General features: G+C 48.5%; 6 protein-coding genes across 6 annotated transcripts; 2 read left to right on the top strand and 4 right to left on the bottom strand.

The window, feature by feature from the left end:
* Positions 1 to 2,324: 2,324 nt before the first annotated feature.
* FSST1_012072 (cytochrome c oxidase assembly protein COX16-domain-containing protein) lies at positions 2,325 to 2,748 on the bottom strand (the record flags this gene model as incomplete). Its single annotated transcript, XM_083235265.1, has 2 exons — positions 2,325 to 2,405; positions 2,482 to 2,748. The coding sequence occupies 2 exons, from the start codon at positions 2,746 to 2,748 to the stop codon at positions 2,325 to 2,327; spliced, it is 348 nt and encodes a 115-aa protein (XP_083081768.1).
* Positions 2,749 to 4,525: 1,777 nt separating this feature from the next.
* On the bottom strand, positions 4,526 to 5,123 carry FSST1_012071 (uncharacterized protein; the record flags this gene model as incomplete). The annotated part of the gene is made up of 2 exons (XM_083235264.1): positions 4,526 to 4,998; positions 5,066 to 5,123. 2 exons carry the CDS (start codon positions 5,121 to 5,123, stop codon positions 4,526 to 4,528), a joined length of 531 nt encoding a protein of 176 aa, XP_083081767.1.
* Positions 5,124 to 5,382: 259 nt separating this feature from the next.
* On the top strand, positions 5,383 to 6,177 carry FSST1_012070 (PRP38 family-domain-containing protein; the record flags this gene model as incomplete). Its single annotated transcript, XM_083235263.1, has 1 exon — positions 5,383 to 6,177. One exon carries the CDS (start codon positions 5,383 to 5,385, stop codon positions 6,175 to 6,177), a length of 795 nt encoding a protein of 264 aa, XP_083081766.1.
* Positions 6,178 to 6,800: 623 nt separating this feature from the next.
* Positions 6,801 to 8,386, bottom strand: FSST1_012069 (glutamyl-tRNA(Gln) amidotransferase subunit HER2; the record flags this gene model as incomplete). Its single annotated transcript, XM_083235262.1, has 2 exons — positions 6,801 to 8,203; positions 8,251 to 8,386. The coding sequence occupies 2 exons, from the start codon at positions 8,384 to 8,386 to the stop codon at positions 6,801 to 6,803; spliced, it is 1,539 nt and encodes a 512-aa protein (XP_083081765.1).
* A 173-nt stretch (positions 8,387 to 8,559) lies between these two features.
* On the top strand, positions 8,560 to 10,102 carry FSST1_012068 (SIP1 domain-containing protein; the record flags this gene model as incomplete). The annotated part of the gene is made up of 2 exons (XM_083235261.1): positions 8,560 to 8,795; positions 8,887 to 10,102. The coding sequence occupies 2 exons, from the start codon at positions 8,560 to 8,562 to the stop codon at positions 10,100 to 10,102; spliced, it is 1,452 nt and encodes a 483-aa protein (XP_083081764.1).
* Positions 10,103 to 10,329: 227 nt separating this feature from the next.
* FSST1_012067 (ribonucleotide reductase inhibitor-domain-containing protein) lies at positions 10,330 to 10,995 on the bottom strand (the record flags this gene model as incomplete). Its single annotated transcript, XM_083235260.1, has 1 exon — positions 10,330 to 10,995. One exon carries the CDS (start codon positions 10,993 to 10,995, stop codon positions 10,330 to 10,332), a length of 666 nt encoding a protein of 221 aa, XP_083081763.1.
* Positions 10,996 to 12,333: the final 1,338 nt, after the last annotated feature.

Below are 12,333 nucleotides of genomic sequence, written 5' to 3'. Positions count from 1 at the left end.
CTGTAAGCGGACAATCAATAAATCTACTAGTTCCCGTATTCTATCTGACCTGGAGAAACGGGCGTTGTTTGCTACTCAGCCTTTTGTCTACGTTTACCGTAACTTAATTGGATCCCCAGTCTTGGGAACGAACCCAACGTTGCATTTCTTCGCAAACACAACTCAGAAGAGGTCAGAAAAACTTAATTGATTGCCGAGTTACCAGGACATGGCTTGGCTGATCTTGGCATTGGTTAAAGCCAGATGACCTAGAGACAGGGCTCCCTGTCAAATTCTCCAAGGCAATGTTCGGTTGAGCCACTCACAAGCGGGTTTCCGTCTAAACATCACCAAGCAAACTCGCATAACCCAGAATGGATACTACCCTACAACAATGGAAGACGTGATGGTTGCTCAATCAATCTGACTGCGCCTTGTTCGGTAGCTCGGATGACGGAAGTTATCGTGCGTTCATTCATATACGGACAACCAGAAAGGGACACTGGGTTTTCAAGCATGATACGGATACATGCAGGTACAATCAGTACCTTGCACATACAACGGGCTCAACACCATCTTTTGGGCCTGAACGATCATCGTCGCCTCCGACCGCTTGTTATTACATACCTGAAATAAGCATGGTGTCACTGATATTCATCCATTCATTGAATCACCATTGGCTGTAACCCTTCTTCTTAAGTCCGTGTCCTCGAACCAACAGATGCCTTCATCTTGGATTTGATCTCTCTTCCTTTAAATAACAATATCATCTTGCTCACTGGATGATGAATGGATAGACCGAGTGTTAGGCCGCCTTCTCCTAAATCAGTGTCATCACATTTACACAATACTTTCATTATCGCTCATGTCCAAAATGCGAGAATCTCCTGACGATCACCAACTTAATGTCAAATGTCTAGCTTAACTTTGAAGCCGTTCAGTTCGCTGTCCAATTGATGACTACAGAGATCATCTCAACGCACCAGCGTAGCGTGGCGCTCTGGCCCCTGCCCAGCTGCGCTACCTTGGCTGCCTTTATTATCGTGAGCTAAAAACACCGCCATTCTCATCTTTATTTCCTGATCAGCGTGACTACGCGTCGTCCCGTTCAATAGCTTGCCTCTTTGGTGTGTCTTTTAGTCTGCTCTAGTATCGCTAGCCTTGGTTCGTCGTTGTGATATCGTGACTTATCAACCAATGCGACACCCTACAGCCACTTGTTGGGATGTGAACCTGTGAGGAGACTCCATCTCGGTCTTGTAGCGTTCTCCGGATCGACGATGGGATACCGTACATCATATCGTATCAGTCGAGGATCATCCATCATGATTTAGACACATCAGTAGTACCATGTCAAATTGAATGCCATGATACTACTGATATGTAATCAGAAATGCATTTACTACGTGTCTGCTGCAAGCACTCACAACGACAGCCAGACTAAGCCTTGCCCCGCGGACAAAGCGCACTCGAGACGGAAATTGCGACATGCAGGGGCTTTGTGTCAACGTGATTTGATGTAAGGGAGAATGATAACCTGATCCTACAGTAATTCAATGACGGCTGCCGGCCAAGCAAGAATGTATTGTGCCTTGGTACTTTTAAGCGCGAATGGATCAGATGTCCCTATATGCGTGGTGTAGTGGTATTGTGTGCTACTAGTGCTTGCAGTGCGCGATATTACTGCACTTCACGACTGGTATACACACCTGCAAGTCTCAGAGATGTGAATTCTTGGAGTTGTTTCTTGCTCGATGCGCCGACGGTATACCCATCCCGTCTTTCAATGTCCATCTGTTTCGAGTCTGTGAAACATACCGCCCTCCAATAACCCAAATCCAAGATCGGAGTTCCATAGACTCATCGATGTTCGGCAAGTCTGCCGTGTGAGATGTCCTCACTCAAGTTTCGATCGCTAGAACGACGAGTGTCTCTGATATGCCTCTGACCGCTCGGCCGGGTCAGACACTGACGTTGCGGCTCGTCCCTGCAGCCTCAAACCATCACGACTACGCCCTCCCTGCTTGAAACGACAGTGTCTGCACTTACGTGCCGCACTTTAAGAAACGCGATATCAAAGACATAAACCAAGGGGCGCAATCTCCAAAACGCCCGGACGCCTTTGATGCCATCTACATATGGAACACAGCCTTCCTTGGCGACCCCTTGCTTCCGTAATGTTTGAACAACCGCAACGTTGGGATGGTGGCCAGTGATGACGTCGACGAGGTCGCTATCATAAGCTTTGCAATCCTCACAAGATATCAATTGATCACATCGATGATCACCTCAAGATCGCGATGCTTTCTCGTACATGTAAAGCAAGGGAGCCTGTATAGCATCATCTACAGCAAGCCATCATTCTCACCAGGAAGTCGCTTCACACGCTTCTGTTCCCAGTCATCCAAGTCCTTGCCAGCAAGTCTCTGTTACCAAGATGTCAGTAACTCAAATCACAAACGGCATTCTTCCCATCATTCCGAGCTGTGGTGCACGACGTACGTAGTATTCCTCCTTCATGTCCACCTTCCTTGCAGATCGACGCACGTTGAGCTCCTCGTCCTTGGTCATCTGGCGAACCTTGCGGTCGTAGCGTTCATAGCGGACGGCAGTAGCTGGCGTGAGGACGAAGGAGCCAGCAACGATGACGGTGAGGAAGGGTAGGCCGAACATGAGGAATGGGTGCTTGTTCATGAGGTTGCGATACCGCATGCCGATCCTGTTCATGTCGGCCGCGGACCGGAACTTTTTGTTTTGAAACGCCGGCATCGTGGGTCGATATCGGTCGCAATCTGCTGGTCGGTAGGGCCGATGGGTTTGGAGGGGAGAGTCGGGAGCTCCGGGTTCTAATCGGGGCTGTCAGAGGTTGAGCGAAGCAAAGCTTTGAGTGGTGGCAGAAATATTTCTGTAGTGGCGGCGATGACTGTGGAGATGTTTATCGTGGCTACAGAAGAATGGATTCTCGTCTGATGCGGTTCGGTCTGAGCGAAGTGTGGAGAGAAGTGTCTGTAGACAATTGACCAAAGGAAGAGTCTTGATTCGATTGAGAGTGAAGTTCAATTGAATGAACTGACTCCATCATCAACATCCCCACTTTTGCCGCTCCGAACGACTCATGGCTTGTGCGCGTTAAATTTTTTTCCGTACCGAAACAGATTTCCGACTGTTTGGTCCCGAGGTGAAATTCAGGGTCCATTTTCATGCTCCACCACCGACTGTCTTAAACTTCATTCATTCTAATTGCGGCCAACCTGGGGCCTTTCCATTTGCCACTAGTTATGACAAAATTTCTTTCCAGCTTCATATTCAGCAATTCAAGGGCTCAATTGTCGTCATGTACCGTCATGTACCACGCCAAACGACGTGTACGAGCGTCTGAGCTCTTGGAAGCAGCCCCATCCATGTCTTGGAGATAAGACGACTCCATCATGCAAATGGTCCTTGAAAAGTGTCAGGCATATCCTGGGGCACTAGCGACACCTCGAAGTCGGCTCGGGCTCCGTGAAGTCCCTTCACGATGCCTGATATTAAGCAAGACAGCCCGTGCTTCTTGACCTAAATCTGCAACGTTTCTGCGGGTTCCGAAACGTTTTCGACTATTGTTCCATTTTGCTTCTAGTCGATATCTGACTGGAGCCAGCGGAGTCGACTACTTTGCTTTCTTAAAGCCTGGACCTTGTTTGTTGGGAAAGACTAGCGACATAATTGAACACTGGACTAGCAATGCCTGGACTTTAGCCCAACAGTCCGGAAATTTTATGTCTTTGGGTCAATGGTGTTGTCAAATTATGCGGAAAGTATTTCATTTGACCGTTTGCCTTGGCCCTTTCTACACAACAAAGGCTCCTTGTGCTACCACCTGTCTAGTGTTACCCGGCGTTGCACAGCACAACACACTTGCAGATATACTCAACACCACACCGTGTCTCCATAAAGCGGCTTCCCTTTCGTAATGGGCATGGATGTTGAGAGCTGGCCATATGCTTAGTCGATGAACCTTGCTGTATAACTGACTCTGGATAAACCGTCTTGTCGTCGTAATTCTTCGAGCTGGTGCCAGTAGTTACCAATGATAACTCGACTGGCTTTCATAAACAAGGCATTGTTTTGAGTGCGACAAAAACGGCTGCGACCACTACTTGAGGTGATCTATGAGGTATGAAGTACCTCAGCAAAGTGTCTTGTTGTAAGAACGAAGGATCTATGCATCCCTCTCTCAAGGTCAGCTCGTGAAAGAGCCTGACCTCAATGATGAATGCGATAGACAGTGACCATGCTCTTTCTCATGTTTGGGAATAATGATCAGGGTCAGGATATTAACAACCCATGGCCAACAAAACTTTAGTAGAAACATGAAGAACGTGGCTCGTTTGAGGAAATCTCGTACACAGAGTGCCGCAGTGCTTAGAATGATGAGCATCATGTTCATACCAGATTGAACCCAGCCGAGCTGCCTTTGCAGTCTATCCTAAATCATATCCCATTACAAAATCCATTGTCGTTACCATATACACATATAATGCGCCCAAACATAAAACGAGGTAGCTTACCACATCCTGCGTTGGTAGTAAAGACCATCCTCAGCCTGCGCTGACTTTTGAAGCTCCTGCTTGATCATTTTTCTTCTCTTCGCCTTGCTGACAGGTTTGTGGTTCGCGACCGGAGCTTCAACATGGCCTTCAGGCGTCGACATCTTGTCCACCACCTTGGCCTGCAGATGCTTTATAATCTCAATGTTTCTCTGCAACGTAGCATCTCCCTCAATGTCCACAATGGGCTTTGATTCCTTGATCTCCACTAACAGACGTTGTCGTCGGACTTCAATATCGGCTTCTGTGTCTATGTCGATGACACGGCCGTCTTCAAGCTCCTTTGTGCGCACCTGGAACTTCTCTGGAAGATAAACCTTTGGCGATGGACGTGTTTCAGCGCGCGGTTTGATTGCCGAGCGGAGCTGGCTGACAGTCCTTTGCTGTATGATATACCCGCTGATGAAGAGCGCAACTGTGCAGCTCACCACTATGAGTTTGAATGTCTTATCAGTATCGGATTCTCTGGAATGCAGAGGGCGGTGAATGTCTCTTACCCACGAAGCAGGATGCGATGACTTGCACCTGGCTTGAAGTGAGAAGCATCCGAGCCATGATGAATTATATAATTGATGTATGAGGCCAACCGAGTTATGAATTGATATGAAGAACACAATCAAACGGTTCAGAATATATTTTCTAGCTGTCGTCACCCTCGAAGGTTGAGAGACCATCATTTACTCTGTTGGCACGACAACGTGGCTTATCAGCTTATCGCTCTCAAGCTTTCGACGCTTTCGTATCCAAGCTTTAAACCAGTCCCCACCATCACCAACTTCGAAGAAATGACAATTCTTTGCGACAATCACACAACATGAGTAGAGATAAGGATACAGTCCACGCAGATGCGCGGCGCTTCCTCGATGAGCGTGGCTCCAACATTTCGGTCGCGCCAAACGGCCTCAACCCTGCAACTATCATGGAAAAGGCCGTCAGGGACCGCATCGTCGACTCGATATATTACAAAATGCAATGCTTTGCGTGCAACGAAGCCGATATTGTCGATCGTGTTGTCGAGGACGTCAAGTTTATTGGAGGTACATATGGCACCACACAAGTACCCAGTCCGTTTTTGTGCCTCGCCTTCAAACTTCTCGAGCTTTCGCCTGGCGACGCGGTACTACTGGAATATCTCAAATTCGGCGGTGAAGCCTTCAAATATCTGCGCGCACTTGCGTGTTTCTACTTCCGACTCACACGGCAAGCAAAGAATGTATACGAGATGCTGGAACCGTTTCTTGAGGATAGGCGCAAACTGAGACGGAGAGGAAGGGAAGGTGTAAAGTTGTCATACATGGACGAATTCGTGGACGAGCTCTTGACAAAGGAGCGTGTATGCGGTACGAGTCTGTGGAAAATGCCAAAGCGGGAGGTTCTAGAGGACCTAGAGATTCTGGAGCCAAGGGCCAGCCCTCTTGGCGACCTTGAGGATCTTCTCGAGGAGGAGGACGAAGCAGAGAAAGATAATGGAACGAGGGAAGAATCTGGGGAAATCTCAGAAGGAGACGTCATGGAGGTTGACCGCGACGAGAGAAGAAGAAGCCCAACCCGAAGCCGTAGCCGCAGTCGGAGCCACAGTCCACGTCGCAGCCGAAGTCGTTCACCTTGATCTGACCACTCACCCTAAGCACACCAACGCAAGACTTCAAGTCGTGAGACGCCCGATGTATCACCCTCCAACATGAGGAAACACGACCCCAACGTCTAAAAGCTCGCGCCGGATTGGACACGGAGACCTGATCAACTAGCCAATCTACTCGACGCCAGTGAAGGCACTACTTATACAGCCCAGTGGCACGTATTGGAAAGGGCGCAGTCGACCACGAGATAGCTCAGTTCAAATAGCTTTGATCCCATAAGGGGTACAGTCGCAGTAGCGCTGCCTGAAGACAAGGGGAAAATAACGACAGGAGTTAAGGTTGCAGATTTGAGCATCTGACCACCTATTTAAAGCATCTATAGCGCCACCGACTTGAGCGACAATAGAAAGATCTCGTAAATTAATAATGGCATTAACTCATACTCATTCGTAAATAGACCACAAATTGAATCTCGAAGCTTCTGGAAGTTAGACGGCAGAAGCAACACTTGTGTTGCTGACGTTGAGTGATGAACACTTGAAGGCCATTTTTGGTTGATTACAAGATCTATCAAACCTGATACACTTTGGCCATTCGTCTTCTTTAATCTACAATATCGTGAAATCATCGCTTATGCAATTCTACCGGACACTTATACAACCATGGACCTCAATCTTTCCGCCAGTTGAAGTACTCTTTGGTCATCCCAGTACTGGCCGATAATCTGCAGACCTGCTGGGAACGGACTCCCTTCCACTTTAGCTGGAATACTTACAGCCGGTAACCCTGCTAGACTTGCTGGTACGGTGAACACATCATTCATGTATGCATCCACACTACTTTGCTCCTCAATCTCTTCTAATCTCGGAGGAAACGTCGGTGCTGTAGGGCACAGGATAAAGTCAATTTGGACTGGACCAGTCTTGTCTTCCATACCAGTGGCCTCAGCCATATCGCTGAGGTCAAATTGCGCCGGCTCGTAAAGAGGATTATCAAGACGAAAGACACGGTCGAAGTCCTGTTGCACCATCCGACGAACCTTTTGAGCCTGGATGAAGTAGTTGTCTATGGCTTCGGAGCTGAGACTGTAGGTACCCAGTAGAACTCGTCGCCTGACCTCTTCACCGAAACCCTCGCCACGAGTATCAGAGTAAAGAGTCTCACCGACTGCATCGCTGCCTTCGCCACGTTTTCCGTAGCGAACACCATCGTACTTGGCAAGGTTTGACGAAGCTTCCGCAGGGGCAAGAACGTAATAAGCGCAAAGTGCTTCTTTGGTAGACGGTAGTGAGATGGGCACTAGTGCTGCACCCTGTGCCTCAAGGTTAGAAGCAGCAGATATCCAGGCGGCGCGAATGGAAGGATCAAGCTCATCGATATTGTACTCGAGGGGAATACCAATATTTAGTTTCGAAAGATCAGGGAGAGCGGATGGTATCGTCTCGGCGCATCGTTTCCGAGATGCAGAAGGCAGTGATGTTGGATCCTGGGAGTCATGCTCCTCATGCATTTTGGTCTTGAAAACAAGGTCATATATCGGCTTAACATCCTTGGCCATGAAGCCAACCGTATCCAAAGAGTTTGCATACGGCACGACACCGAATCGAGATATCATGCCGTAACTGGGTTTATAGCCAACTGTCCCAGTATACGCAGCTGGTAATCGAATTGAACCACCGGTGTCTGTTCCCAATGCGACATCGGCGTCTCCTAAGCGTACTGCAACAGCACTTCCACCAGAGCTTCCACCAGCGGATACATTGCCATCCTTAGCTAAAGGATTCTTCACTACCCCATGCACCGAGTTTGTGGAGTGAGATCCCATACCAAACTCATCCATGTTAGTCTTCCCAACAACTGTCGCACCCCTTTTGCGTAATTGGCGGACGATAGTAGCTTCAAAAGGTGAAGGATGAGCCGAGAGAATATGTGAGGCGCATTGTGTCGGGAACTCAGAGGTTGCAATATTGTCCTTGACAGCAAGCGTAAAAGGCTTCACATCCTTACACATAAAAGGAAGAAAATCGGCATTTGGGTTTGCGGTAGCGAGTTTGGCTGTGCGTGTTAGTGATTGTAAAGTAAAGATATGAATCTAGACATACTACGACCAACAAAGTGGTTGTAACTGCTATGTGAGCGCCATTGTGTAGCCGGTCGTGCACCAAAAACAACCGAGAAAGTTCTGGTATAGTATCGAGAAGTTTTCGAGGCCGATTGCCGCACAAGAGCTGCACTCATCATGATTTTATGATCATGGGAAGTCGCTATAATTTCAAGATGTTGGAGTGGGGATGATGAGCTGTAGCTTGGTTTAGGCTTATCGATAAGGAAGCATTATTGTATCCAAAGGCTCTCATCTCATCATCCTCGCTTAGCATCGCAACTGACAAAACATTCAATCCAAATACAAAATGGCGACTAAAAGAGAATTTGAGGATGTCGATGAAGGCGATGCTTCAAAGCCTAAACCAAAGCGATCTAAGAAACACGGTGGCAAAGCGCGACAACATCAAAACTCTGGCATTGATCCTACCTGGGGCCAGAAATATGTCTTCGCAGACAACGAGCATGCGACAACGATTCCCGCAGGCGAAGAGTCTGATTTCGAGGACGATGCAGATGCCATGGCATATTTAAACTCAGTTCGGTAAGTCAAAACTTGTTCATCGCGCCCCTATTGTCTTTGCTGAAGATCGCGACCTTGCAGAGCACGAATACTAATATGGTGAGTATAACAGACAACAAGCTGCCGGAATCCCCCATTTACTCGTCGCACCTAAAGTCCAGATCGGACCTCAGTTGCCCGCCGAACTTAGAGGCGATGATAAAGATGATGGAGGACCCGTCGACAGGAGCATATACAACGACGGTATTGGCGATTCTCGGGGCTGGTACGAGGACGGCGCGTACATGGCGATGCCCGACGAAGCGAACGACGAGGGAAACTACGAAGAAGGAGAATACCCAGAAGATGACGACGACAGCTATGATGAAGAAGTAGCTATACATGAAGCCTACTTTACCTCGGTCATGGACCAGTATCTTCACCTTCGAACTATCCTTCATGCCGCCCCTTCCCAGAACGCCCGTTCTCGTCTCGCAAAGGCGCAACTCAAGACCGAAGCCCCTGCAGATAATCAAACCTCTGTGACAGCCACCTGGTCACGAATTTTGCGCGACACCGATCCTCATCCACTTCAGATCGCTCATATGTCCAAAGACACGACGCTGCGAATACTGCGCATCATGCTTGGCGGCAAGTTTCTTCGTCGCGGGTACACACTTCCAGAACGTACGAGTCGCTGGGTCTGGGCATTACTCGCAAGACTGCCAGATAAGGGCGAACTAAACTATGCTGAGATTGGTTGGATTCGTGACCTGGGACGAAGAGCAGTCCTCTTGGGCAGAAGTTTATCAGAAATGGCAGCATTAAGAGAAGAGTTGGCAGAAGGTGGGCTTGGCGCGCATGAAGCTGTTGATAGGAGCAGCAGTGACGAAGACGTTATGGCCGATCCAGAAGACATAGAGGTCGAAGGTGCCATCAGCGCAGAGGACGACGAAGACGATTCCACGCCACCTGAAACCGGACAGGAGGTCGAACAAACATCAAAAGTCACAGAGCCCACGACGAGTTCACTGCCAAAGCCTGATGCAGAAGAAGGTGAGATAGAGGAAGACGTGGCCATGGATACCGCATCGGACTCGGATGCCGAAGAAGGTGAGCTTGCTGCTCCAGAGTCCGATGTGAATCTCGAAGCAGCGAAAGAACGATTGCTCGCCCAAATCAATGGTGGAGTGGCTCAAGAGGACGACGAAGGCGCAGGGAAGGAGGCCGCGAAACAGCGATTACGGGCGAATCTACGTGCTACCATCAACATGATCTTGACGGTAGCTGGTGAGTTTTACGGACAGAGAGACTTGCTCGAGTTCCGCGAGCCCTTCGTGGGCATGTAAGTTGAAGGATAGTAATAATAATTGTAGGTCTTCTCGACCTTTCTGTATAATTCCATGTAGTATACAGCGAGCTCCAATGTCTTTTTGACACCCAATAAATCTACAACCGCTCTGAAGCATTGATATATACCTGAACGCCGACCAATGTTGCAAAACCCCAACATATCGCATAATTGACATGACAATGTACAATGACTCTGTCGAAACCCATCGTAACAAGTGGTGGTTTAGTTAGTCATATCCATTTCGGGATCGACAAGAAAATCGGCCTCTTCGAAATCTGAACCAGAGTTTCGGTTGTTTGAGACAAGCCCCCTCAAACCGGCACCCTTTCGAGACACGGGAATAGCCATAACTCGGGAGTTGCTCTGGACGTCCATGACCCGGCCTTCAACCAGTTCATCTTCCTCTTCATCAAAAAATCGCTTGCGAGATCCATCGTACGACGCAGTACTCTCGTTGCTCTCTTGCGACATGGTAAGCTCGGGAATAGCATCGATATCCGGAACATCATCCTCTCGTTCAAACTCGGGTTGCGTATCAAGACCGCCAACTCTGTTGATTCCGCAGAAAGGGAGAAGTTCTCGAGAGGCACCCTTGATGGGGACTTGTGCGGCGGTTTTGGTGGTGTTTACTGGAGCATTGTCTGTCCAGAGCTTGAAAGCACTAGTTCCGACTGTCTTATATCCTTCGGGAACGGACTTGCGAACTCGCATACCGACGCTGAGGAGGTTTGCCTGGACTGTTGAGGGGAGAACTGGCGCGAGGGGCTTCTGAGCTTCAGCAGCCGCAGACTCAGCTGAGGTTCTAGCATTGAAGAAAGAGGTAATTTGGCGCTGAGAGGGATCGGCTGAAGCACCAGCAAATTGGCGCTTGGTACGGGGAGTCGACATGACGAAAAAGTGTAAAGACTGTGATGAACTGAGGGCAACTCTTTGATTCAAAAAGAACAATTAATCAATCCGACGGGATGAGCAATGACGTTGCAGTGGTGGTGAAAGAGTAAGCAAGGACTGTGTCACAGAAAACAGTAACACAGAGACAAAGTTCAAGGAGTTGTTGAGTGGAGAGTGTCTAAAGACAAATTCGAAAGAAATAGGTCTCTGTAAGGGTAAATGACGTCGGAAACGAGAGGAGGATATCAAGGGTTCAAGAAGAGAATGAAGCAAGGAGAAGAGGGGAGCTGAAACAAGTAGTCCAAGGGCCATGTTGCCAGGGGTGAGGAAATTTGGCAGGTTCCGGAAGTGAAGCGCCGCCCCTGTTCTGACCCAAGATGACCCCAAAAAGCTAGAGAAGGAGACGATCCTAAAAGCGGCACAATCCAGCCAATCAACTAATAAGAGTTTCTCTCTGTGGATCTCAACTTCCGCGCGTGGGCGCGATCTTTAGACACCGATTTCGCGTAAAGTGATTGATTAAGAGCTCGTTCATTGGTCCGCTGACTCATCTAACAAGCCCCACCTACGTATCTGATCAGTGAGAGGAGAGCCTGGCTGCCTGGGCTATGTTGAAGACCTAGGCGGTGGCGATGGAATATCCCACAGGCAAATTCTAACACTTTTCATGATCGACAAGAATTGGTTTAATTTGCCTGTCAAAAGAACAGTTCCACTTCGAATTTGCCTCTAGATGTAAGAAATTTATTGAGAAAAAAAGTCACACGATCAACAACGAATTAGCCACACCAAATACGAGTAGCTTTTCACATTGATCAAACTCCGAAGGCACCGAGCGTTGTAGGATTAAGCTATCACGAACCGAGGTGATATTGATTGGCTAGATAGAAGGCCAATTCGAAAAAGATCCGTTAACCAGTCCAATCACCATTGACTATCGTTAGAACTACAATGTGTTGGGTTTAAAGCAGAATGCGGATTCCATCGATATTTCGCGGGGTAGTTGGTTCCCCAGGTTCGTGAAAACCCATCTTACTCTAGACTCTGCTTCAGCTCAGTTGGATCAGTCGCCGTGTGGCGGATGGCCGTCTCCGGGTCTAGTCATCCGGCAAGTCAGCAGCTTGGTATGCCGATCGGCTGAGGAGTCGAGTCAACTATCGATGACGCCTTCCATCACCAACTGGTATTCCAGTGAGTCTAATTCGATAGCTATACGAAGCGTAGTGTACAGCAAAGAAAGTCGGTATCATATTAATACGAAGCACAGGATTGTGCTCTACGACAGTCACGACAGCAACACAACGCAATCATCGACTAGAAGCATTCACGTCAAGA

This window comes from Fusarium sambucinum, chromosome III, assembly GCF_050947815.1.
Source record: "Fusarium sambucinum isolate potato_lamoka chromosome III, whole genome shotgun sequence".
NCBI lineage: Eukaryota > Fungi > Ascomycota > Sordariomycetes > Hypocreales > Nectriaceae > Fusarium > Fusarium sambucinum.
Note: the sequence above shows the minus strand (reverse complement) of the source record. Positions and strands in the feature narration are given on the sequence as shown.